This window comes from Macrobrachium rosenbergii, chromosome 5, assembly GCF_040412425.1.
Source record: "Macrobrachium rosenbergii isolate ZJJX-2024 chromosome 5, ASM4041242v1, whole genome shotgun sequence".
Classification (NCBI taxonomy): domain Eukaryota; kingdom Metazoa; phylum Arthropoda; class Malacostraca; order Decapoda; family Palaemonidae; genus Macrobrachium; species Macrobrachium rosenbergii.
The window spans coordinates 24,883,937-24,911,797 of record NC_089745.1 but is presented as its reverse complement, the minus strand read 5'-3'; the positions used below and the strand labels follow the sequence as shown (position 1 = coordinate 24,911,797).

The window sequence follows — 27,861 nt, the reverse complement described above, 5'->3', positions numbered from 1 at the left end:
GATACAGTTGTCCATCACACATGCTAGTTCGGGTAGAAAGGTCCTGTGCTGAAATGTATATTTTGGGGTGTTTTGTGTTTAATACATAGTTGCTTTAAAAAATTACAAATTTTAAATCCATTTGTATTTTCATAACTAACAAACCTGCAGTCTTAGTGAAAGGGAAAAATTCTCTACCCCTAGGCTGGGCTATTGACTATTCTGATAATTGCCTTTTGGATGTACCCACAACTCCCTTGAACCTGTTAGTGAAGTTAAACGAAGAGTTACTGTAATTCTTTTACTCCTGAGACAATGGAGTACAAGCATCCTAAAAACTCCTCATATTGGGCATAACAAAAGTGGCAGGCCATTTTAAACAAAGGCAATAACCTACTACCCTCTTATAGTTCTTAGCCATCCTTCTGAATGCCGTTATTGATATTGTTCTCCCTCCCGGCTTCTTAATTACACTTGCTAACCAAACAAACACGAATGAGATCAACGTCCAAGAAAAACATCAAAATTCCTTGGGTATTTCCCTTGTGATTCATATGGCATGGATTCAAAGGCTTGCAAGATCTTTCAAAATTACTGACCTAATATTCAAAAAAATTTTTAAAAAATAATGGAAATTAAAAAGTATACAAAAGCTATAAATGTACCATTTAATTCACTACTCGTCATTTCAAGATGAAAGCCAAAACTTTTAAGACCAAAAGACCCTTCTATTAATTCCCAGTGAAATATATATTGTATAAAGTATTCCCTAAAATTCTTGCAGAATTTACCAAATGTTAAAAAACCTACCTTCTGATATTTGTATAAAATGCCCCTATAAATCATTTTAACTTGGAAAATATAAAATAATTTTGCACATCATAACCCCTAAAGGGCATAAAATAACTACATTATGGTAACCAACCTGAAATTACATAAAATCAAAAGAAAAGTACTGTACAAGATAGTTGAGTACAAGACAAGACAAGTGTTGAACAGCTCAAAACAAGAAGCATAACATTTAAATATCGTGTAAGGGGTAAAAACAAAATGAAATCTCTCCTATCCAGCAACTGGCACAAGAACACTCACTGCCACTCAGAAGTGAATGTTTACACTATTAAAAAGATATTTTTCAACATATACATTAACTAATCACTAATCATAAGAAACTTTTGTCAAGTAAGGGTTTCTATATAGGGACAAACATTACCATAAGGGTATTTAAAATTTACAATTACTAGAATCCCAACTAGTTTTAAAACATATTTACAACTTACCTGTATCCCCATTTCTCTGTCCATTTCACGCTCCTCTTTCTCTTGAAACTTTTCTCTCTTTTTTGTAACAAGTAGATCCTTATAGCTTACATGCTGGCAATTAGAAAAAAAAGTTTATATTAAATTAGTATTTCAAGACACTAGAGCAATTAGCTCTAAAAAGTTCAGTAGTTCAAGACACTATAGCAATTAGCTCTAAAAAGTTCAGTAGTTCAAGACACTAGAGCAATTAGCTCTAAAAAGTTCAGTAGTTCAAGACACTATAGCAATTAGCTCTAAAAGTTCAGTAGTTCAAGACACTATAGCAATTAGCTCTAAAAAGTTCAGTAGTTCAAGACACTAGAGCAATTAGCTCTAAAAAGTTCAGTAGTTCAAGACACTATAGCAATTAGCTCTAAAAAGTTCAGTAGTTCAAGACACTAGAGCAATTAGCTCTAAAAAGTTCAGTAGTTCAAGACACTAGAGCAATTAGCTCTAAAAAGTTCAGTAGTTCAAGACACTATAGCAATTAGCTCTAAAAAGATCAGGAATCTCCATACCTATAATCCTAGTAATACAATTTCAGAAAATTGCTGACTGAAATTAGGAAAATATAGTTTAAGGGGATCGAATGCTTAATATATAGGGGTTTGTTAAAGGATATTGTGTGGAACTTCTGGGGAAAAAATTTTGTTCAGTGACCTTAGGTTTTGTGGACGCCCAGAGCATTTTTCGGCCAAAATGGCCATTTTCAAAATGCATCTCCTCCTTTGCTTTTTGGTTTTAAGGGATGAGATTTGAACCACGTATAAAACACATATGGACCTTCGATACAAAGCCGGGATTTTGATTTTTCAATTATTGTTCGAGATATGAATTTTTTTTTTTTTTTATGAAATTTTCCTGGAAAAATTACAGAAAAAAAATTGCAGAATATTAAAAATCCCCGGCTTTGTTTTAATCTACCATGTTTCCCATGTTATATTTAAAATTTCATTTAGATTGGTCCAATACTAAGGAGGAGATGCATTTTAAAGGCGAAAAACTTATGTTTTGAGAAACGGGCCTTCAAAGTTTTAGTTACATAAAAAAGTAAAAGGGACTTCAAAGACTGTGTTACAATTAATTCTATGGTTTTAATTTTTATTTTTGGGTATTAATTAATGCAAAATGATTATAAATAAGAATATTAAATGATTATTTATGTGCCTAAGCCACATTCTTATAAATTTTAGGTTCCTGGTCCCCTGTCTGATCTTGCTGCAAGGTATTACTCTAGGGTATCATAGTTGCCTACACTTTTTTTAGTGTCTCGAATCCATCCCTTTGGATCCTGGGAATTACTTTTTACATTCACAATTAGGGATTCGTGATTCAATTAATTCATCAAGTCTTGCTTCACTTATTATGATCATTTTATTTTCAGGATCGTCTATAATATCAGCCTCCGAGCTACTGCTTTCTTTTCTAAAATATCTTTGCCCTTTGGTAGTGACGAACAAATAAAAAAAGGCGTTTAGGGGTGGATGTGGTTGGTCTCTGGTCAGCAGAGATCGCTGCCTGCGCCGTTTGATGGGCGACAGCTCTCTCTCTCTCCGTCGCTCCATTCCCCTCTATGGCACTAATTTCTTGAACTCTTTCTTCTACTTCTCGCTTGGACTTTTCCACTTGGCTTTTCCGCATTCTAGAAGCATGAAGTGAACTCTTGGACCTTTTAGGCACGGTGAAAAAACAAAAACACCGCAGAAAATACAGAGTTCAGTCAAGGCTAGCGAGCATGAAAAACGTGTCCTTCTAGCTTGGAAGTTTATAGGCAACTCTCGGTTACAGTCGGCGTCATGGTATGACGCATGTGCGTTGTCATGGCTAGGAATAACTAAAAAGTGCGAGTTTATTATTGACATTATACATTTCATTTCAAAGGAAGTTTTCAGTAATATATATCCAAAAACTATACCAGACTAAATCATTTGCGCTACTGGTGTTTTATGGGTATATAGTTATTGTTACATTTTAGGCCATAACTAGAAAATACGGCAAATTTTAGCATAATCTTTCGTGGACACATTCTTGAACACTATAAAAGCCATAGAATTTTTTTCAGCAAATCGAATTTTTTAAAGATTATTGGGTTTTTTTAGGCGGCCGATCCCCTTAAATAAATCAGAATTCACACAGAACCTAAGAGACCACATTTTTCAAACACACACTTTCAAAACTTTAATAAACACTAGAGCAAACCTCTTATTTTACTTATTCTCATCACTTACTGCATGGCAAGTTAGCCAAGTTATTTTTGCACTCTGGTGCTGGGGGAATTCCCTATACTAAAAATAATTAAAGGAAAAACTTCCTAGTTTCCTGTATTCATACAAGGTCAAGCCTCTTATTTTATCAAATTCACTGTTTAGGTGGGAGCAATATTGTATGTATTAAGTCTCTCAGAGAGGATTCAAATTGGACAGTGTTCTAGAAGTCCCAAAAATTTTCCCTTAACAGATCTGGGGTATCCTCTATAGTTAACTGGCTAGAAGATGCTAGATGCTCTCTCAACTTTGTAAAAACACAGATGAATTCAGGATTAGATAATACATGAACTGGACTAGATAACAAAGTGGTTAATTGCAGTAAAGCAGCACTTTTTCCTTTGGCATCAGGGACTATGTGGGGTGGTTGAGGTAGGATTATGATAAAAGGCTCTGGTTAGTATACACAGAAAATATATATTAGTTACAAGTTTGTTATATTCCTACACAAATACAAACTAAACTAAAGCTTTTTATGTAGGAGACTCTCCTTAGGTGGAAAGATAGTCTCACCTGACTAGCAAAGTTGAATCTCCAACTAGAAATGCTATGCACTTGATCATGTTTATGAACAGGGGACCAATGATTTCTGTAAACTTCTATACAAACTGGCACAAGGATGCAAGATTGATAAAGCCCTGAACCAGAGTGAGATGTGTCTGAACTCTCTAGGAAAACTTTGGGATACCAAACGCTGGTCTAAAGATAGTAGCACAAGCTGGAAGGCAGCTGGTATATTATCTGGGTCATTCATAAATTGATGAGTTTAGATGAGAGCTTGACCACCCTGTTTCCCTTGTTAAAAGGGAGAACAGAGAGAGTTACATCTTATGAGCCAAAGTTCTAAGGTAGGATGCATGACTGTGAAGTCTACCAGCATCATGGTCTATCCAGCATGTAATAAGCCTGACTGCTGCCTTGCAGAAGGTAGAAGAGAGAGACAGAGCCAGTCACTCACCCATTCAACCTCCAGTAATACACCATCTGAATACCTTTGGGGAGATGCTTTTTTATTTGAAAGGGGCTTGGAGACTACACAACTTTTAAGCAGCCACCACAGTTCTAAGGAGAAGGTGACCAAGGACTTGTGGGTGGCATCTCTGAAGTAAAATGAGGTATAGGTACTCTGGCACCATCAGACACCAGTCCTCATCACCTGTGAAACCAAAACATTTCTCAGAACAGACAGAGACAGATGGTCCACTCCTTGGTACACACTGGTTGAAGCTACTTCAAAATGGGTGGCTAACAGAAGACTGATCAAAGTGGGGATATCTCAGTGCCTCAATCAGATGAACAAACAGATCAAACTACCACTTAGCATGTGGCCAAGGAGGAGTAACAGGGTTATCTGAGACCTCCAGTGACAAAAACCTGGTGAATAAGACTGACAGGAAAAATGTGGAAGATATCAAGATTGTCCCATGGGCTGCTGGAAGGCATTTTCTAAAGCAGCCAGGGGGGTCTGAAATGGGAAAGAAAAACATTAGGATCTTCCTATATGACCATGTGGTGAACAAGTTGATAACTGGAGTTTCCTGTAGCTTAAAAACCTTTCACCCCACAAAACAGTAGGGGCCAGTCTGTCCCAACAAACTGCCCCCTGACAGTTAAGCTTGGCTCAATGGCACAAGCTGTGAGGGAGGGTTACTTGAGGCTGATCACTACTATTTCAGTTGTCACTCAAGTGAGTGTCGGTGGAGGTGCTAGCTTTTTCAAGGGCAAGTGACCAAGGATGCCCTCCCAAAGCTAAGCTGATTGTTCCTGTCAAAACTTTCACTCCTACTGTGTTTATCAGCATACCCTGTACTTGACAGCTGCTTAAGGGGCTGTTGCCAGTTCATAACATAGGTTTTTGAACTGGAAGACAGTCCCATCTCAGACAAAACACAGGTTACTGAGGGGTTTGTATAATATATATAACAACAGACAATAATTACACAAAAATAATGATTTTTTTTTTTATAAAATCGATTTTTTAGGTACTTACCCTCTATCATTTGCTTTATCTGCTGCTACTTGGCACAGGTTCGACAATTGTTAAAATTGAAACAATCATTAATGAATGCTCCCAATAATTACCCCTATTCTCTTAATCTCTCAAGAGGGGAGGAGGGAGGGATCTCAATGATAGAAGGGGGTCTCAATGATAGAAGATAAGTACCTAAAAAATTGATTTTATAAAAAAAAATAATTATTTTTGAGGTGAAACTTACCCTCTATCATTTTCTGGCTCCAACACTGAGTGCTGAAGGAGGGCAAGAGATTCCCTATGCCCAAATTATCAGATATTAGACATATCCTTATCACTGCTTACCGGATGCATACAATCCCATGGCAAGCACTTGTCAGATGAGGATCTTCATCAGGTGAGGTCCATAACTGCAAAGGAGGTGAAACATGGACCCTGAATATAGCCATTGGCTGAGATTGTGCAATGCAAAATGGCAAGTTTGACCTCAGTACCTCAAGCCAGCAGAGCAGATGGGAGCTAAAACCACAACTAAACATGATCCCTAAAGATTAACCAACTACCTAACCGAGTTGCTGTGACACCTCACACCCAAAACAACACCACCAATTTTGCCTGAAAAGGTGGTTATTAATCAGCTCAGGGCAGCTTTCTCCAATAAGGAGCAATGGCTCTGCAACATAAATACAACATTATTTACCCTAATGAACTTTGTTTGCCCTACCTAAGAGAAACAAACAAAATAAACCTAAGCATAATACCACAATCAAAAGAAAAACAGAGTATGATATTACCATGTATGAACGCCAATACATAAGGTTCCTCACTTACCCAGGATGGGGTTGATAGTGAAAACTACCTGTTTGTAACACATTGGGGGAAGGCTAGGAAAAATCTTCCCTGCTGAAACTATAGGTGCTAGTGTATGGCAGTCTTCCTACTGGATCTACTTGGCCCTGAAGTAGTTAGAAGTGAACACAGAGTTACACCTCCACTTGCTGCCAAGATTTAACAGTCTAGTGAGACATGCTGATGAAAACTAATAGATGTAGCTGCTGCTCTCACATCATGCAGTTTCACCTACAAAATGGGACAATCCTCTGGAGACATTGCATGGTGTGCTTCCAGGCTTAAGGATTAATAAAGAAAGCCATGGCAATCTATGACCTAAGAACCTAAGGATTCTTGACAATGCAAAATGGGTTCCCACACTGCTTTCTTTATGGTTAAGATGGGATGTATAAATCCCTACAGCCTTAACAGGGCATCAAAGAAGCTCTTCTCTTTGGGAGTCAAGAGTTCCTAAAGAGGGGTTAGAGAAAACTCTTGGAAGAGGTTTGGTTTTGACATCACTCCTAGCACGAAAAGATGCAAAAAAAGACAGTTCTGCTTTGGTATATGAAGACCCTACTGATGATTAAATCACATGTAACCCACTTATTCTTTTGGCTGAAGCCACAGCCACCAGAGTGTTCTAAGAAAGAGCCTTGAGAGAAGCCTCTCTCTTGGGGCTGGAAAGGAGGGCCCATATGGTGTTGATTAAACCAACGGCTAGGTTTCATAAAAGTGGCTTTAGCAGAACCCTCAGTAATCCAGATAAAAAGAGTGAGCAATTTCTCTGAAATACCAATCCAGAATGCTTCAATACATAGGCATGGATGAAACAGACAAACCTTTGGCATCTCTCAAGAAGTGCAGCCACTTATATATACTGTTAATATTGGTGCAAAGACTGGAAATGCACCTGGTCTTGCATCATAATCTATAAAACTCCCACAATACTCAACAAGAAATTAACCCTTAAACGCCTACTGGATGTATCATACATCGACTAAAATTGTCTGTTGGGTGCCAAGTGGACGTACCGTACGTCGACTACAAAAAATTTCAACCTTCGGTCAACTTTGACTCGACCAAATGGTTGAAAAACGCAATTGTAAGCTAAAACTCTTACATTCTAGTAATATTCAATCATGTACCTTCATTTTGCAACAAATTGGAAGTCTCTAGCACAATATTTCGATTTATGGTGAATTTTTGAAAAACTTTTTCTTACGCCCGTGCAGTAACTCGGCGAAAAAATTTCAAAATTCTTTAATCATTTTGTCGTAATTTTTGCACTGTTCTATATTAGCCGTTACATAAAGTTTTATATATGAAAATGTGCGCAATTTCATGTAAAATACAGCAAAATACAACCCATGGTTGTAGCTTTATCAGTTTGGAAATATTTTCATATAAACCACAATAACTGCCAAAATTTCAACCTTTGGTCAACTTTGACTCGACTGAAATGGTAAAAAAACGCAATTGTAAGCTAAAACTCTTACATTCTAGTAATATTCAATCATTTACCTTCATTTTGCAACCAATTTGAAGTCTCTAGCACAATATTTCGATTTATGGTGAATTTTTGAAAAAACTTTTCCTTACGTCCGTGCCAGAAATTCTTTCACACGTTGTCGTAATGTTTGCACCATTTTATATTAGTTGTTACATAAACTTTTATATATGGAAATGTGTGCAATTTCATGTAGAATACAACAGAAAATAACTCATGGTTGTAGCTTTTATCAGTTTTGAAATATTTTCATATAAATCACGATAACTGCCAAAATTTCAACCTTCGGTCAACTTTAACTCAACCGAAATGGTAAAAAAATGCAATTATAAGCTAAAACTCTTACATTCTAGTAATATTCAATCATGTACCTTCATTTTGCAACAAACTGGAAGTCTCTAGCACAATATTTCGATTTATGGTGAATTTCTGAAAAAAAAAAAAAAAACTTTTCCCTTACGTCTGCGCTGCGTGGTAACTCGGCCAAACATCTCAGAAATTCTTTCACACGTTGTCATAATGTTTGCATCGTTTTACATTAGTCGTTACATAAACTTTTATAAATGAAAATGTGCGCAATTTCATGTAGAATACAACAGAAAATAGCTCATGGTTGTAGCTTTTATCAGTTTTGAAATATTTTCACATAAATCATGATAACTGCCAAAATTTCAACCTTGGTCAACTTTAACTCGACCGAAATGGTAAAAAACGCAATTGTAAGCTAAAACTCTTACATTCTAGTAATATTCAATCGTTTACCTTCATTTTGCAATAAATTGGAAGTCTCTAGCACAATATTTCGATTTATGGTGAATTTTAAAAAAACATTTTCCTTACGTCTGCGGGGTAACTCGGCCGAACATCTCAGAAATTCTTTTCGTCACGTTGTCGTAATATTTGCACAGTTTTATATTAGTCGTTACATAAAGTTTTATATATGAAAATGTGCAAATTTCATGTACAATACAACAGAAAATAACTCATGGTTGTAGCTTTTATCAGTTTTGAAATATTTTCATATAAATCACGATAAATAGAAAAATTCGACTTTCGGTCAACTTTAACTCGACCGAAATGGTCGAAAACTGCAATTGTAAGCTAAAACACTTACAGTCTAGTAATATTCAATCAATTAGCTTCATTTTTCAACAAACGGAAGTCTCTAGCACAATATTTCGATTTATGGTGAATTTTTGAAAAAACATTTTTTACGCTCTGCGCATTACTTAATTCATGCATCATTTTGTGATAATATTTTCTCTGTGTTGCTTTGATCGTTTTACAATTTTTTATATACCAAAATCATCGCAATTTAATGAACAAAATAAACCATTAGCTTTAACCGTTTTGCTCACAGCACGATTTGTATAAAATTATATATGAAAAATCTTTTTTGCGCTGTCATATATTTCAATATTTATATATGATAATGATATTTTTTTTCCATTTCTGATGGTTGCATACTAAACTTAAGGCAATGACAAAAAAATGAGCCAAAAATTAACTCTTAATCTTAAAAACTAAGCGTGCTGTGATTTTTTGAAAAAAACTTTTTTTCCGCTTCGGCGCTAACTCACCGAACGCTGCTGGCATATGGGAGACGTTTTTGTAAATAGAGGCTCGGCGTTTAAGGGTTAATGGACTTTCCTTTTGTCATTAGGAAACAGTCTCTAGATGGCTTATAAAAGTCTCTAGAGCTGAGGAGCTAGATGACAGTCTCCATGTGGTTATATGATGCATTTCAATATTTTTGGAGCTTCCCTGTTCCTACCTGACAAAGCAGTTTTGTCTATGGAGATAATACCTAGGAATTTCTACTGATATGTGGAAGGACTGGGAACCAATTCCTCCTTGGCTACCAAAGTGCAATCAGAAACACGGTGATGTTCCTGGTAGTCCTTAACTGTAGCGTATCCCCTTGTAACAGTGGAAACATAGGGAAGGCATACACGAATAGGTTTGTCCAATCTTGAACCATAACGTCTACTGCCTAGGCTTGAGGGCCAGGAACTGGGGAGACATACAGCTGGAGACAATGATTCAGCTTTGTTGCAAAGAGATTGAGCCGAACACTCCAAATCGCCTCACAAACTACAGGGTAGAGAATAATCGCAGGAGAGCACCTGTCCTGGACAACTTAACATATCCACCAAACGTACAGTCACCCAGGAACCAACTGGGCCATATAGACAACATTCCTTCCCTTCCACTGCTCAGAGGCTCAAGTCCTAATGATGGTTACCAAGGTTTCCAAATTCATGCCCCTTGCTTTCTTATATGAGCTAGAAAAGATATTTCCAAGAAGACAGAAATTACTTAAATCCCTTCTGGATAGCCAACAACTCCTTGCAGTTAATGTGAAGACTCACTTCTACTGGCAACCACAGCCCTTAAATGACTTGGTTCTTGATAACCACATCCCCATCCTTGTTCAAGGCAACTGAACACAGTGAAAGGTCTGGGCTCAGGGACTCTCGGGACTTCTCTGCAAGAAGCAATACTGTGGACATTGATCAATGAAGGGAAAGGACCTGTTCTTGCTTCCATGGCTACAACTCATGGTCTGGCTGAGTCTCTCTCCATGCCAGTGCCTCTTAAGTGCAACTGAAGAGGTATAATCCAAAGTCAAGTACTCGGAACTAACTTCTCCAGAGAAGGCATGTGGCCTAAGTGATACAACCAGCATTAGCAGGCATACTCCCTGAGGAGGAGAATTCTCTCGTGATTAATAACAGATTGTCTAATCGAGCTGGCATTGGAAAACCTGAAAAGAACAGAATCAATCACCATGCCCAGGTAGGTCACGCTTTGTGTAGGTTCCAGAGATGACTTGTGAAATTTCTTAGTAAGCCTAGGGTTTTTGTCATGCCCGTACAGGCTCTCTTGCCCTCAGGCCATCCCCCTAAACTTCATGGACTTCACAAAGATAATCCAGTCGTCCATGTACAGAAGCTTCTTTACTCCTGATAAGTGAAATATTCACAAAAGGAGATAGCACCCTAGTGAAAACTTGGGGCATGGAACTCAGCCCAAAACAAAGAATTCGACACTGACATGTCTTCCCCCAAAGACAAAATGTCGGCACTTCCTGAAAGTTGGTGAATGGGGACATGAAAGTACACATCGTTTATGTCCACCATAAACACCCATGTACCGTTCTCCATGGTGGTTCACTCCATGGAAAAAAGGGGAACAGCTGGACACAAAGGTTGACCCTGTACATGTCTAGGACTTTCCTACAACGCCCCACTGCCTGGCACTAGGAATATCCTGTTGTAAAAAGCCAAGCAAAGTAGCTAGTACTTCCTCTAATGCTTAGCAAAGTAGCTAGCACTTCCTCTAATGCTTAGCAAAGTAGCTAGTACTTCCTCTGATGCTTAGCAAAGTAGCTAGTACTTCCTCTAAAGCTGTCTTCCTAATGGAGAAAAGACTTCCTGACACAAGACCTGCCTCTTCTCTAGGTTGCTTTGTATGACTGAATGGTTAAGAGCTGGTTGAAGAGGCAATGAATTCCTGAAAGGAATGCAATAACCTTCCAAAAGAACCTCCTTTACCAGGGAGTCTACAACTATACCCTTTGACAGAACAAAAGCTGGATTCTTGCTGCCAAAAGGACACTTCTTCCCTCCTGAGCCCAAAAGAGAAGAGGAAGAGAAGGAGACTTACCTTTGGTGGCTTGGGAAATGGTGGAGAAAAGCACTATTTCAGTACAGTCCAACCTCTTAAAATAGGACCCTTGGGACCAGGCCACAGCTGGACCACAGAAAATCCCGGATATTAGAAATTACCCATAAAAAACCCTCTATGTAAACAATCTTGCCCACTCATTTCACATACAGTATATACATAGTGCTGTGTTGCTAAAGTAGAATAAAGCTCATGAATAATCACTGTCATTTGTTAGATTTAGTTCCTTAGCAAAATTCTGGCCTGCCCCATAAACATCTCTCCGAAAATGCTCACACCTTTGCTACGTTGGAGCTTAAATCTCTTCATAAATGCACTGTCAAATTCTAATCTCCTCGCACCCTTCATTGTTTTTTGGCAATTCAAACTTTTATGGTTTTTGTTTTCAGCAAAAATCTTAAATCTGCTTTTATTCCTGTGCACCTACATGTGTGTGTGTGTGTGTATGTGTATGAGAGAGAGAGAGAGAGAGAGAGAGAGAGAGAGAGAGAGAGACTATTGACCCGATTAGGTTGTTACACCGACAGATATCCATTTGCACAAGTCAAATAATAAAGTTGTATTAAGAATAATGATAACTTTAATAAAACTTGTTTTATGTACTGTATGCAATTATACTTCATGCATTATTGCCTTATTATTATCGTATTATAATTTATGAACATAGGAAACATGCACCATTTGCATTCTGCTAATGTTTACATTCTTAAAATCATCAGCTGATTGCATTTTACCAATATCATCACAGCAATTAATTGCTAAATAAAATACATTTCAGAGAATCGTTTTATATGTAAATTATCAACGCAGTTTAAAAATGCAACTTACTTTATTTTTAAATTAATAAAGGTGTGATTTCTCCAGTATCGGACTTTATTTCTAAATGAAGTAAAGGTGTGATTTTGCCAGTATTGAATGTTGCTTTTGCCTCTTTCAAAAAGTTTTGTGATGTGTATATTATCAGTTTCTTCTGCCACAGCTACAACCGTAAATTCAGTGGCATACTTTAACACTTTCCTCTCCACTGAGTGAAGTATGAATAAAGATTTATTTTATTTTCATTATGAAAGTCACCATTGAAAATTCGCAAATTTTTAACAAGTTGACAACTGTTACACACAACACTAAATAGACGTGTGTTAGTTATAGTAACTTACATTGGCTAATGGCTGTTTCTCAATTCGATTGTTTCAGTACTTGTGTTGTTTAAGCCGGTGTCTTGCACACAGTAGTAAGTGGTTGTTAATTATAAGAAAGAGTGATGAATTTTTAGGCAAGTCACAACCCTGATAAGTCTGATTTATTGTTATGAAGATTGGCATTTAACCTAATGAACTTTTGCTTCTAGGCCTATTTATTAGTTAAAAGCTAACTCTGATTTAATATGCATTATCAATAGTATCTACCAAAACCAAGACAGGCATAGATAGCCTAGCCTAGTGTAATCTACTGTTAATACACCTCGCACTATATTGTACACAACGTATATGATGAAATCATGTTTCTGGAACGAAATTTCAATGATCGCATGATAACCGAGATCAGAAGATACATGAGTACGGTATACTGTATATGCAAATTACGGTATCCTGTATATTTTTGAGTTTCACAGTGTGTTTTCGTTCGATATGAATTGCGCTTGTGTATTTACAGAGCAAGCTTCAATTCCAAAACCAGAAAAAATACAAAAACTGAAACGTTTGGCGCTGCCCTTGTAGCTACTCAAGAACTAATGGTGGCTGATTCAAAAATGTCCCGGCATGTGGGAGTTCCCGGACCATGGAATTCCAGATTTTGGAGGTTGAACTGTATTTTCTGTCTCTGCAGCTATAGAAATGGATAGCTTGTTGTCTATTTCTTCCAAAAAAGGATGAGCCTGTCTATTTCTTCCAAAAAAGGATGAGCCTGAAACCAATGACTGTCTGCAGGGGGAGTCTGAAGGAACCAGCTGACAGCATAGCTACTCTCCCGTGAGAACTTGAGGTTACTAGCGACAGTTCACCTACCACATCCAAAAAATGCATTGCTAAGGAGGAAAAAACCCTTAGGGCTTATCAAAGGATCCCTGGCCCAAGGAGGAGGAAGTCCACCAAACTCCTGCCAACACAGTTAACAGCATTCAGCAAAATTAACTAAAGGGTATAGCTTCAATGGCATTAGCCAAGTTTAATACATATTAACGGCCTCTTGAATCAAGAAATGTGGCTTAGCAGAGACAATTGCATTGCTCTTGGCTGGAAAAACATGGACTATAACAGCTGGATCAGGAGAAAAGGGGAAAAAATCCCCTGCTCAATACACCATACCCTTCCTAGCAGACAGCAAGGGAGACAAGAGAGAGGACTTTCAAAAAGAACACTCTCTTTGGCCAAACATTTGCCATTGAGTCAAGTTTCCTAAGTACAGAAACTGACAGCTTAAAGGAAGGACTGCAGATATCTGCACAAGCACAACTGAACCAATTCCTTAAAACTGAAGAGATAGACTAAATGCTCCTCTTTCTGAATAGGAGGTGAAGGAGAATGCTGTAAGGAAGAGCCAGGTCTATAAGGGTCCTTTTCATAAAGGACAGAAGTATCCCCAGAACCAGATGGTCTCACAAGACCAAGCGCTGAAGTTCTCATAATCCATCTGGCAGAAATTTGAAAGTCAAAAGCTCTCTCATAATCGATGCAAAAGACTCAAAGTGTTAAACAAAATTCAATTCTAGATTTAACTGAGTCCATATCTGATTGTATTAAATCTAACCTACTACCCTGAGCTGACATTCTGGGTTTAGAAGGATTTATATCCACAAGAAAAGAAAGTACAGACTTATCTCTATCTTCTTGACCAAGTGTTAATTCTAAAGAACACCTAAATTCAAGAGACCAAGTGTTAATTCTAAAGAACACCTAAATTCAAGACTAATTATTCTGTTTACTCTCTCCTAAGTCTATCATTCTCTTCTAATTCGACAATTTATCATCTGCTCTATGTGTTCTAAAGACCAATCCTTCTAATGATCACAACGGTTTCCTGAATCACAATTCACCTCTCGATGATCATTGCATATTTTGTGCATACTTACGTGAATTAACCCAATCTGGTCTTGCAACCACTTACCTTACAAAATCTAACAGATTTCAATAAGGAAGATTGAGAAGAAGAATCCATATTGCCAAATACAAACCACAATCCAGATGATCCAATTCGTTAATCAAGGAAAACAAACCCAAAATTCAGAGCACTTGTCTAAATGGCCAGCTGTATTCACCGAATAGCGAAGAATGACAACCAAAGCATTTGCTGTCTTACCTCCTCCCTCCAAAGAGTAAGAGTAACTATTGGGGGCATTCGTTAACCCTTAATGGACAGGAATCCTCATATGAGTATTAATATTACGTGCCATTTGGTGTGGATGAACTTAGCAAGAAAAATGTTCATAGCACTCTGATGGGTCATAAATGACTTATGGCAACTATTTAGCTCAGCTTGGGGGAGACATCGATCAGTATGCCTTGGGATTTCAGAGGGGAATGTACTGCTTCCCTGCTGCTCAAGGATGTCTTTTTATTTATTTGCTCATATATATACCAGGGATTGCTGTTGGTTTTAGTTCTTATCTTTTGTGATAGTATGTCAGTTTTAACTGTAATTTTGCCACAAAAGTGCAAAGAAATATTAGAAAAAACATGCATATGTCACAAAAAGTTACTGCATCTCCCCATCTCAGTAAGTCTCGTGGATATTTTACAACAATTTGTTACTGATTTTAGTTCTTATGATACTGTGTGAACTGTAATTATAATTTTACAAAATAAAATTATTAGAAAAAATATGCATAACTTGGTAAAATTAATATATTTTTATGAGTGTCTTGTAAAAGAGATCCCACAGGAGGTTGTAAATAGTCAATCAACTTCCAGTTTAAGGTAGGGAAAAATTTTTAGAATTTTTTTTTCTTACACCACGTGCATTTGCATATCTACCTCTTTCCATTGATGTGTTTTTTCTTAAACTGGCCAACCTTAAAGTTTGCCTGGTCTGGGGGTGTGCTTGATATATATTTAGCCCATCCATTATGGGTTAAAGACTGTTTCAATTTTAACACTTGTCGAATCCGCACCAAGTGAGCGCAGATAAAAGCAAATGATAGAGATTATGTTTCACCTCAAAAATACATTTCAAACCACAGCAGCCGAAAGCAAAGTGGAGTGCAGACCGATGAGTGGGCTGAGCTGCCTTCCTACTGTCGATAGTTAACGACCTTACCTGAAAATTAAACAACCGTTCCAGCTTGTGCTGCAAGCTAAATCCCTATGTAGAGACCAAAGGTTTGTATTTGTGTAGGAACAAATGGTCTGTTGATGGATACCAGGGAACACTTATGCGTGAATCATAGCCACTGAGGATATGGGGTATTAAATGTTTCCAGAATCAGGATACACTAATGTTTTGTTGTTGTTTTGAACATCACTTATAGCTATTATCTTTGTTTCATTACTGAAGTTGGAATCATGGCTTGCTGGAGGCAATAAACCTGGTGTTGATTACAATAGCTAATGCACTGTACTGTTTGGATGGTCATTTTGATTCCTCCCTCAAGACTGACTTCACTATCAACAGTGGGAACATCAACTGTCATTACAACTGTCCCCTTCCAATCAAAAAGTGATGAAGGAGAAAGCAGAAAATTACTGGTTTTACAATCACTGGCCACAATTAATCACAGATGGGATGAAAACGCAAGCTCTAACTTTACTATTCATAGCTGTATGTCTTGAGTAACAGCTTATCCCACATGCTCAACACACAAAAAAAATAGTATGTAGGCAAGAAAAAATTATGGATATACTTTTCAGCGGCTCTCTTTAATGTGTGTGGGTCACACACATTAAGCTAAGCAAATCTAAGGGGTTATTTTGCTAACCTAAAAACCATTAAGTATTCATGGTTCAGTACCAAAAGTTTAAGTATATGCTGTATTGGAAACAACCTGTTCTAATGCTTAAATAGTCATTGTTTTTGTAATGACATTCACAATCACACCTAAGTAATACTTTTTTAATTATACATAATGAAGTCTTTTCAGATACCATTTAACACCCTAAAAAGTTTAACTTAACTCTGCCCTGGTAATAAATATTACCTGTTTCTTCGGTGGTTTAGCTCCCAGTTTGATGGCCAAGGCAACTCTGGTTTCTTTCTTCTTTTCTTTATCAAAACCTCCCATTCCAAGTTTGAAGACCTCAAATCGCATCTTTTTCAATTTTCTTTCAAGCTCCTCCTTCTGGGAATAAAAAAAAAAATCAGTTAAAATTCTTTGAATTAAGATCGACCATAAATTTGAAACCAGTGACATAATAAATATAAGCTGAGACCATAAACTAAAGGATATAAGATCACATTTATTTATTAACCAATGGTTCTGTAGCTAACTTTATGACAATACACAAGGATCCAAATTATGAAGGTTTATAGTTTCTTGAAAATAGCATACAGTATGTCTCCTGTAATTACGGGGATCAGGGACCACAACCACCTGTGTTAAGTGAAAATCCACGTTAAGTTGGTATCCCCCTCTAACAATGCTTTTTACTAGCTATGTTAATACTTCAGACACAAATGGCCACCACCCCTCTTAAAATGCTTATAACTGCCTATTTTAATAGTTCAGACACCAAATATACCTTAAACTATCATCCTAAAATCCTTTAATATAATTTCAAAGTCATTTTACAACATTACCCTTAAGAATATATGGCTTACAGCAACGTGTGAAAACTACACTCAAGTTCCCCCTACATTCAAGCACAGCCATTTTTTCTCATATATTACTGAAGCTGTGCCGTTTTCTTTTTTCCGATACAGGAAACATTGGGAATTCACAATTAGAGTTAAGTACTGTATTTATATATGCATTGAAAAAAATACCAAATTATATGTGCAATCAACAGTGATAAAATATTCTCTTATGTATGTATGTTACAATGAGTTACTAATTTTCAAATATTAACATTAATGTAAACACAGCAAAATATTGATAAAATCTTATTTCACCTACAGAATCCATTTATACTGTATTATATTGATCTGTTATCATCGTAATATGTATAAAAAACCAACTGTCCCTACATTTGTAATATTTATGTTCTGAGAATCAGCTGAGTAAGCCTACTACTGAAAAATTAAGTAAATAAATTTTTAGTTGCTAAAAGAAACGAAAGTATTAATGGAATTACAATATTATTTTTAATTTTGTACATAAAAGTTTACGATACAGTCATATTTCACTACGAGAGAGAGCGAGAGAGAAATGATGTTTACAACTGAAGTCTCAGCACTGTAGCTGGGGGCGAGACTTGACGACAGGCTGGGGAGGAGAGTATAAACTTGTGTTGCTTACATATGATATTAGGATTTTAAATATTTTTACAGTGATTACAGATGAAACATCAACAATGATAAAATATTCTCTTGTGTACTGTTATAATATGTGTGATAATCATAGAGTCAACTAAACTTGTAATGAAGTACAGTTCAGTAAATCAGTGAAAGAAAAAAATATGGCAACACATCCCTACATTAAAAACAATTACAAATACTGGGACAATTTTTTTTAAACATATTACAATAATAATAGATCAATATAATGGAGTATAAACGGATTTTGTAAGTGAAATATTTTACTGATATTTTGCTCTTTTTTCATGGACTTGAAATTCGAGCTTCCAAAGAATATGGTATTCATGAGAAAGAAGAAATACAGACAGGTGAGATACCACTCATTAAAAAAGAAAAATAAATTCATAAATAGAGCATATCTAAAATATTCGCTAATTATTTTCATTTTATTTTTGTGACTAAAAACTTTAAATTTTTTATGATAAAAAAGTGATTTACTCATTTTCAAATATCAATGTTAATGTAACAGCAAAATATCAATGTATTTTTTTTTCTTAAAAAACATTCTCCAAACACTGTACCAATGTCACCCCTATCTACACTAAAAGAAAACAGTAAGGCTTGATTATTGTATGAAAGAAAATGTGCATGCCTGAATACATATAGAGATAACTTGATTATTTTTGCCTTGGTAAAAGTACAGCAACAGTTGTAGGAGCATTCACGTGTAGCTGTAAGCCATATATTTTTAAGGGTACAGTAATGTACAGTAATGTAAGATGACTTTGAAATATTAAAGTATTTTAGGATGATAGTTTAAGGTATATCTAGTGTTTTGAACCGTTAACCCTTAAACGCTTACTGGACGTATCATACGTCGACTAAAATTGTCTGTTGGGTGCCAAGTGGACGTACCCGTGCGTTGACTACAAAAATTTCAATCATCGGTCAACTTTGACTTGACCCGAAATGGTCGAAAAACGCAATTGTAAGCTAAAACTCTTACATTCTAGTAATATTCAATCATTTACCTTCATTTTGCAACAAATTGGAAGTCTCTAGCACAATATTTTGATTTATGGTGAATTTTTTATTTTTTTTTTATTTTTTCTTACGTCTGCGCAGTAACTCTGCCGAAAATTTCAGAAATTCTTTTGTCATTTTGTTGTAATTTTTGCAGTTTTATATTAGCCGTTACATAAAGTTTTATATATGAAAATGTGCGCAATTTCATGTAAAATACAACAAAATACAACCCATGGTTGTAGCTTTTATCAGTTTGGAAATATTTTCACATAAATCACGATAACTGCCAAAATTTCAACCTTCGGTCAACTTTGACTCGACCGAAATGGTCAAAAAACGCAATTGTAAGCTATAACTCTTACATTCTAGTAATATTCAATCATTTTCCTTCATTTTGCAACAAATTGGAAGTCTCTAGCACAATATTTTGATTTATAATGAATTTTTGAAAAAAACTTTTTCCTTACGTCCATGCCAGAAATTCTTTCGTCACGTTGTCGTAATGTTTGCACCGTTTTATATTAGTCGTTACATAAACTTTTATATATGAAAATGTGCGCAATTTCATGTAGAATACAACAGAAAATAACTCATGGTTGTAGCTTTTATCAGTTTTGAAATATTTTCATATAAATCACGATAACTGCAAAAATTTCAACCTTCGGTCAACTTTAACTCGACCAAAATGGTAAAAAAACGCAATTATAAGCTAAAACTCTTACATTCTAGTAATGTAAGATGACTTTGAAATATTAAAGTATTTTAGGATGATAGTTTAAGGTATATCTAGTGTTTTGAACCGTTAACCCTGTCTGTTGGGTGCCAAACCGTGCGTCGACTACAAAAATTTCAATCATCGGTCAACTTTGACTCGACCGAAATGGTCGAAAAACGCAATTGTAAAACTCTTACATTCTAGTAATATTCAATCATTTACCTTCATTTTGCAACAAATTGGAAGTCTCTAGCACAATATTTCGATTTATGGTGAATTTTTTAAAAAAACTTTTTCCTTACGTCTGCGCAGTAACTCTGCCGAAAATTTCAGAAATTCTTTTGTCAATTTGTTGTAATTTTTGCAGTTTTATATTAGCCGTTACATAAAGTTTTATATATGAAAATGTGCGCAATTTCATGTAAAAAACAAAATACAACCCATTTGTAGCTTTTATCAGTTTGGAAATATTTTCACATAAATCACGATAACTGCCAAAATTTCAACCTTCGTCAACTTTTAACTCGACCAAATGGTAAAAAAACGCAATTATAAGCTATAACTCTTACATTCTAGTAATATTCAATCATTTTCCTTCATTTTGCAACAAATTGGAAGTCTCTAGCACAATATTTTGATTTATAATGAATTTTTGAAAAAACTTTTTCCTTACGTCCATGCCAGAAATTCTTTAAATCACGTTGTCGTAATGTTTGCACCGTTTATATTAGTCGTTACATAAACTTTTATATATGAAAATGTGCGCAATTTCATGTAAATACAACAGAAAATAACTCATGGTTGTAGCTTTTATCAGTTTTGAAATATTTTCATATAAATCACGATAACTGCAAAATTTCAACCTTCGTCAACTTTAACTCGACCAAAATGGTAAAAGAACACAATTATAAGCTAAAACTCTTACATTCTAGTAATATTCAATCATGTACCTTCATTTTGCAACAAACTGGAAGTCTCTAGCACAATATTTCGATTTATGGTGAATTTCTGAAAAAAACTTTTTTCCTTTACGCTTAGTAACTCGGCCGAACATCTCAGAAATTTTTTAGCCACGTTGTCGTAATGTTTGCATCGTTTATATTAGTCGTTACAAAACTTTTATATATGAAAATGTGTGCAATTTCATGTAGAATACAACAGAAAATAATTCATGGTTGTAGCTTTTATCAGTTTTGAAATATTTTCACATAAATCACGATAACTGCCAAAATTTCAACCTTCGTCAACTTTAACTCGACCGAAATGGTAGAAAAACGCAATTGTAAGCTAAAACTCTTACATTCTAGTAATATTCAATCATTTACCTTTATTTTGCAATAAATTGGAAGTCTCTAGCACAATATTTTGATTTATGGTGAATTTTTGAAAAAAAAAATTTTCTTACGTCCGCGCGGTAACGCAGCCGAACATCTCAGAAATTCTTTCGTCACGTTGTTGTAATGTTTGCACCATTTTATATTAGTCGTTATATAAACTTTTATATATGAAAATGTGTGCAATTTCATGTAGAATACAACAGAAAATAACTCATGGTTGTAGCTTTTATCAGTTTTGAAATATTTTCATATAAATTACGATAAATAGAAAAAATTCGACCTTCAGTCAACTTTAACTTGACCAAAACAGTCAAAAACTGCAATTGTAAGCTAAAACACTTACAGTCTAGTAATATTCAATTAATTAGCTTCATTTTTCAACAAACGGGAAGTCTCTAGCACAATATTTCGATTTATGGATTCATGCATCATATTGTGATAATATTTTCTCTGTGTTGCTTTGATCGTTTTAAAATTTGTTATATAACAAAATCATCGCAATTTAGTGTAAAATACAAAGAAAAAAAAAATCCGTTAGCTTTAACTGTTTTGCTCACAGCGCGATTTGTATAAACTTATATATGAAAAATTTTTTTTGCACTGTCATATATTTCAATATTTATATATGATAATGACTTTTTTTTCATTTCTGATAGTTGCATACTAAACTTCAGGCAATGACAAAAAAAGGAGCCAAAAATTAACTCTTAATCTTAAAAACTAAGCGTGCTGTGATTTTTGAAAAAACTTTTTCCGCTTCGGCGCTAACTCCCAACGCCGCTGGCATGCAGGAGACGTTTTTGTAAATAGAGGCTCGGCATTTAAGGGTTAAAATAGGCAGTTATACGCAGTTTTAGAGGGGGTCTCAAGTATTCGTGAATTTTAGCTATTCGCAGGCAGTTGTGGTCCCTAACTCCTGCGAATATTGGGGGTCTACTGTAGTAGATCACTACCTAACTGGGTTGCTGTGGCACCTCACACCCAAAACAATCACCAATTTTGGCCCAGGTAGGAGAATGAGGGGTGGTAAGAGGTGGGCCCTTAATGTAAAGACCCCAGGTTTGTATGTTAGGAAAAATACAAATTACTTAAAAAATCTGTCATTTCTTCCTACAAGGATACAAACCCTCAGTCTTTACATATGGGAGACTTACTTTTGGACGGAGGTCTTTGAGTAAATCTCTGAACTCACTGGTAGTTTGGCTCACCTTGGTACTCTCTTCCTGGCCATGAAAGAGCAAAGGAAGGAGACCACACCTCTGATCTATTGAACAAGATGTTCAATCGTCAGACTTCTGGGCATTTCGAATTAAAGGAATATAATATTCTTGATACGAAAAGGTTTGGATGAACCCACACTGTCGGAGACTATAAAGCTAAGAATAACCAACCGGTTTGCTCAAAGTCAGTCCCTCTCCCCTTGCTAGAGAGAAGAAAGGATTTGCATCTACTAATCCAAATAGTTAGATTATACAGTAGACAGGATACTCAGTCATCTAGATCACCTGCATGCACGCCAGTCCAGCATGTGATGGTTTGTTCACTGATCCACTGTCAACTGGAAGAGGAAGGAAGACAGGAAAAAGGGAGGAGGCCAGTCCCACACACACACATTCTCCTAGCAGCCGCACACCTTAGGCGAGATGCAACCTGTCCCTCAAGAGCTGGGTGAACTAAATGACTTGTTGAGCATCCACCACAGGACCCAAGGAAAAGGAGTCCGAGGACCTATGGGCAATGTCCCAAGGTAAGAGGAGAAGAATGTGATCTGTAAGATTATATTCCATCCTAGTATTTGACTGACAGGTTCTTACTGAATGCGATGAACAGACCGACTCCCCAGGCCTCGACAGATCTGGTCCAAAACATACTGATGTCCACCAAGAAGCTGCGGGGTACGCTCATTTGATTATCTCACTAGTAAGAGAAATGACAATTTGGACACCTTTTCTCAGCCAGCTTGAAGGTTAACGAATGAGGCAACGCAGACATAATACTGTCATTGGCAACACAGGACCAAGGAAGTGGAATGATCCATCTCACTGAACAATTTCGAAACCTGTAGAATGACAAAAGGCGTAAGCTTCCAGATGTAAATGGGTACCAAAGATGTCTTACTTTATTCAAAGGTGCAAGGAGACAGAAGAGAACAGTGCCAACTTCAGTAAGTCGAGAAAGAAGGACTATGATCAAGCTTCTTCAGCAGCTGAACGAATCTGGAAGTCAAGGTGCCAAGATCAACTGTCCTTAGCTCCTGACTTCAGTGAATAAACGTTGTAAAGACATCCATCTTGCTTGGGATATATGTTCTTCTGTCTGCTTGTGTACTTGCACTGCAATAGAGCAAATGAAAGGACACTAGGACCTTTTGTTGACCATGGCACTACCGTGGTGTCGTTGCTGTCACACCGAGGAGTGTCTATCTTGGATCTTCAGACTCTTGAAAATCTAAAAAGAACTGTGCTTAAGTCCCAAGAAAAGAAGTCTACGAGACTGCTGTCCTGGTCAATGTTCCTAGGAATGAAAAGTCTCTGGAGGATGATAGTGTAACCATGGCACTAACTTGGTGTCATTGTTATCAAAGGAGTGCCTATTTGGACACTGAGACTCCTGAAACTGTCTTAAGATCCATATAATGCTCTCCTCGGGTTGTGGATCAACTGGTAATTACAGAAGCAGCAGCTACTGCTTACATCTCCCACTCCTCACAAGAGGAGTGTAACTACATCAAGTCAAAAGAAATGGCGCTCCTAGACACTGCTTCTTGACTGAGTAGGAACCAAACACAAGTTGTCTGAACTTAGTTTGGGGTTATTGTTGATCTCCTGGCGAGTCAGGCAAAACGACAGCAAGTTGTAAGCACAAGACTTGAATCATGGATGTGAAACTGAACCTGTCTGTCATACACCCATCATCCTGCAGTGTGTCTGGTTGATCGCTGTGCTGAGTGTGCTATTGCAAACCCATGCACCCGCACCATCAATTGAGGAGATGATAGGACACAGCCAACACCTCTTGTTGACTAAGGAACTACCATGGTACTGTTCCTTAACAATACTGCAGAACACCTATCCTTGGGTCCTGAGGCTTGGAGATCTAAGAAGATCCAGGTTATTGAGGTGCAGATTAGGTCAAGCTAAGCTAGGCTAGGCTAGGTTGGGTTAGGTACCTAACCTAACCAAACCCAGACCCTTGGAGAACGGGTAACTACTTTCTGGTTGATGCCATTAAACAAGGAGTCCCAAGATACTGAAGTGCAGGATTGGTAAGGTTAACCTAGAACTAGTTAGGCTAGGCTACATACCCAACCAAACCTAACCCACCCTAGTCCCTTGTAGAACAGGAGATTACATCGTGGTTGATGCTATCTGACAAGTAGCTCCAGGATACTGAAATGCAGGTCTGTTAAGGTTAGACTAGAACTAGTAAGGCTAGGGTAAGTTAGGTTAAGTACCCAAGGTACCTAACCCAACCTCTTCAAGTGCATGTGAATGCCCTTTGGTTGATGCTTGATGCATAAATTATCTCTGAAGGTAGTGTGTGGAGGAAGTGCGTACAACACCCAAAGGGGAAGGCAGTCATCTTACCATTAAGCTAGGTCCTCTCACCTCTCCGAGAGAGGATGGGAAGGAATGGGGAGTAGTCGTCTCACCATTAGGCTAAGTCCTCTCACCTCTCTGAGCAAGGATGGGAAGGAATGGGAAGGCTAAGTTAGGTTAAGTACCCAACTTTATCCAAACCCAACCTAACCCCTTGAAGTGTAAGTGAATGCCCTCTGGTTGATGCTTTGAGGCACGGAGTATCTCTGAAAGGGAAGTGTGTACAACACCCCAAAGGGATAGTTGTCGCCTCATCATTAGGTTAATTTCTTTCACCTCTCTGAGAGAGGAAGGGTAGGAATGGGGAGACCTTGTTGAAGACCAGGACCCCTCTTTCCACATTCAAGAATTAGTCTTCATCCTTGCTAAGAAGAGTATTGCTGAAGAGAACACTGAGGTTGTTGCACCTAGGAGAAGGCCTGATCCATAGACCGACAGTTAGAAAATAATTCTGATCGCACCAAGAAAAACCCTTGCACAATCAGAATTGATTGACTACTGTTTTGGAAGTGCAGGGCAGTATGGTTCTACAGAACTTCACTGTAAACAAGACCAACATGTAGTCTAAAATGAATCAGCAATCCAAAGAAATTCATGCTGACGAACCGTAACTATCTTGGTTCAGGGACCAATATGGCACCTGAATTACACTCTATCAAGGAAGATAAGTCCATGCCATTCAGCTGGATGACCTGGCTCAAGGCAGAGTGATAGCACTTCACCACAAGGACCAAGAGGAGCTTGTCACAACTACAAAAGACAAGGAAGTCTGGCAATCTGCAGAAGATAATCTGCAACCAGAGAGAACCTGTCTAGGACTCCAATCACAGAAGATGGCACACTTTCCCTGGCACCCAGGCATCTCCTATACATCCTGCGAGAAAAGCCTTTCTCCCACAAGAGCTGTTGGATAACCTCCAACAGTGAAGGCTGAGGGTCTGTACCAACTGGTGGTACCTCAGGATGTGTGGCTCACAAGGATGAGTAAGCCATGGAGGAATCTCTCTGGGTGCCTTGACCAGAAAAGCTAGCAGATCACAATACGTACTACAGTGCATCCTCGACTTACGGCAGGGGATCCGTTCCAGCGCCACGCACTAAGTTGATTTCCACTGTAAATCAATTTTTCTCCGTTATTGGTGCTTCAACGGCGCTTATGGCACCGTAACTTGATGTTGCATCAAATTACAGCGCTGTAAGCGCCATTAACTTGATGCCTATTCTTTGCTGTTAACGCCGTCAACAGCGCTTAAGGTGTCGTAACTTGATGTTGTGTATCAAGTTATGGCGCTGTAAAACACCGTTAACGGCACTGAAAAAGCACCATAAGATCAAATCGCTGTAAGTCGGTAGCACCATACGTTGAGGACGCACTGTACTTGGCTTGGGGCCAGCAATGAGCCACTAGGGTCCTTCTGAGGCCTTGAGTGACCAACACTTGGCTGATCATTCAGGAAATTATGCCGAGTGGCAGAAAGGCGTCACACATTCAGGTGGTCCCAGGGGTGCTAGAAGGCATACTTCAGAGCAGCCCAGGGGTTTGATACATGAGAGCACACCACCCAGAACTTCCTACTTAGCTGTGCGGTGAACAGGTGAATATCCAGTGTTTTCTAATGTTAGAACCATTCCATCCCCAACACCTGCCCCTGGCACCTAGGGTGATCTGCCAAAACATGCATCCTGCCTAGAACATACCTGGCTGACAGCTTAATGACTTGATGAACTGCCCATTCATGTGTTTCTGTGAGTATATGACACTATGTGACAATGTAGTGTTTTGTGGCATTCAGTGCATAGGTGAATGCCCAATCATTTGCGGACTCACCACGGGGTGCCTGAACAAATGTCGCCTTAGATACAACTGTGTCAGAGGCATGTGAGCGGAAGTGCTCATCAGCATTTTGTCTCAAATGTTCTGGAAGCTATCCAGTTAGAACCTGAATATGGGTGTCGTGAAGAAGGGGTTTGTGTTTTGTGTGTAATGAGGATTGGTTTTTGGGGTAAGTGCTTGGGGCTTCTGCAGAATGCCACATTCATTTTGGAGCACAAAAGTGAGAGGACTCTGGGGCCAAGTTCCCTGCTGTACAGTTGAGTGTTAAGATGAACAGTAAATTCACATTTTGGTGGCTTATCATTTTGTTATTTATTTTATGGTGTTGTGGAGTGTTACAGACTAAGTTGGTTTTAGCACTAATGGGAGATGTTTCTCTCCACAGATGTTTCATGCATAGACATGCGTAGATACATCTACAAGTGAACATGGCCACTTTAGTGAACTGGTGACATAAAGACAAAAAATTAGAATGGATAATAACTAGTGACTGAAATGGGGATGGGAATTAGTCCCGCACTTTGTTATTATATTATACTGTTTGATTTGTTTGGGGAGTCGTTCAGTAACTTTCTATTATCGTGCATATTTTTCACTTAACCTGTAATATGTTAGATTTACAGAATAAACTATTTCTTTTATAAAATAGTTTAATTTATACACACTAGATGTAAGAGAGTATTCATGAGAGAGAGAGAGAGAGAGAGAGCAATTGTCTGTTATTGTTGTAACAGATGCATCTGCTTTGCCCACTGCAACTGTTCTCCTAATTGTTAACATAACCACCATGGCAGTTGCCATTTACCAACACTATGGAGAGACCCACTACACGATCACTTCATCCTTCATCTGGGAGATACCACCCAGGTGTGCACCCCACCCCTCCTCTGATGTGTCTGTGAGCAGAAGCAGCCATGGAGATGGAGAGTTCAAGGGAACTCTCACTAAGAGGTTCTTGTTATCTAGCCACCATGCAAGGTCCTTCCTCACTTCCTAGCTCATGGGTATGCAGCACAAGCTTCTCCAAGAACAGGTGACCAGAACACACTGGCAAAACCAAGCTGGTTGTTCCTGTTGCAACATGAACTACACTGTTACCTTCCTGAGCTTCCTGACACAAAAACCTGACAAGAGGACTCACTGCTGCCTCATCCTTCAACATACCCAGATACTTTGCCTGTTGCTTAGGCATCAGATCTAACTTCTCCAAATTTATTGAAATTCCCAAGTCACAATGCAAGGAGATGGTTTGTTCTGGAGCAATTGCACCTCTAAAGATGCCAGAACTAGCCAATCATCTAGAAGCTGAAGCCAGCATATCCCTTATGAATAGGCCCCAAGCTGATAACAAGGTGAGTACTCACATGAAACCTGGGGGCTTATGTCAGTCTGATGTACAGAGGCTTGAACTCAAAG

At 37.6% G+C, this 27,861-nt stretch overlaps 1 protein-coding gene across 1 annotated transcript in view; it reads right to left on the bottom strand.

Moving 5' to 3' along the window:
* LOC136838607 (DNA ligase 1-like) overlaps window positions 1–27,861 on the bottom strand; it is a 45,129-nt gene that overhangs the window by 1,518 nt on the left and 15,750 nt on the right. Inside the window, exons 4-5 of the mRNA XM_067103855.1 lie at window positions 16,679–16,819; window positions 1,260–1,352 (exon numbers count right to left, since the gene is read on the bottom strand). Of these exons, the coding sequence (XP_066959956.1) occupies window positions 1,260–1,352; window positions 16,679–16,819 (234 nt within the window). The remainder of the gene's footprint in view (window positions 1–1,259; window positions 1,353–16,678; window positions 16,820–27,861) is intronic.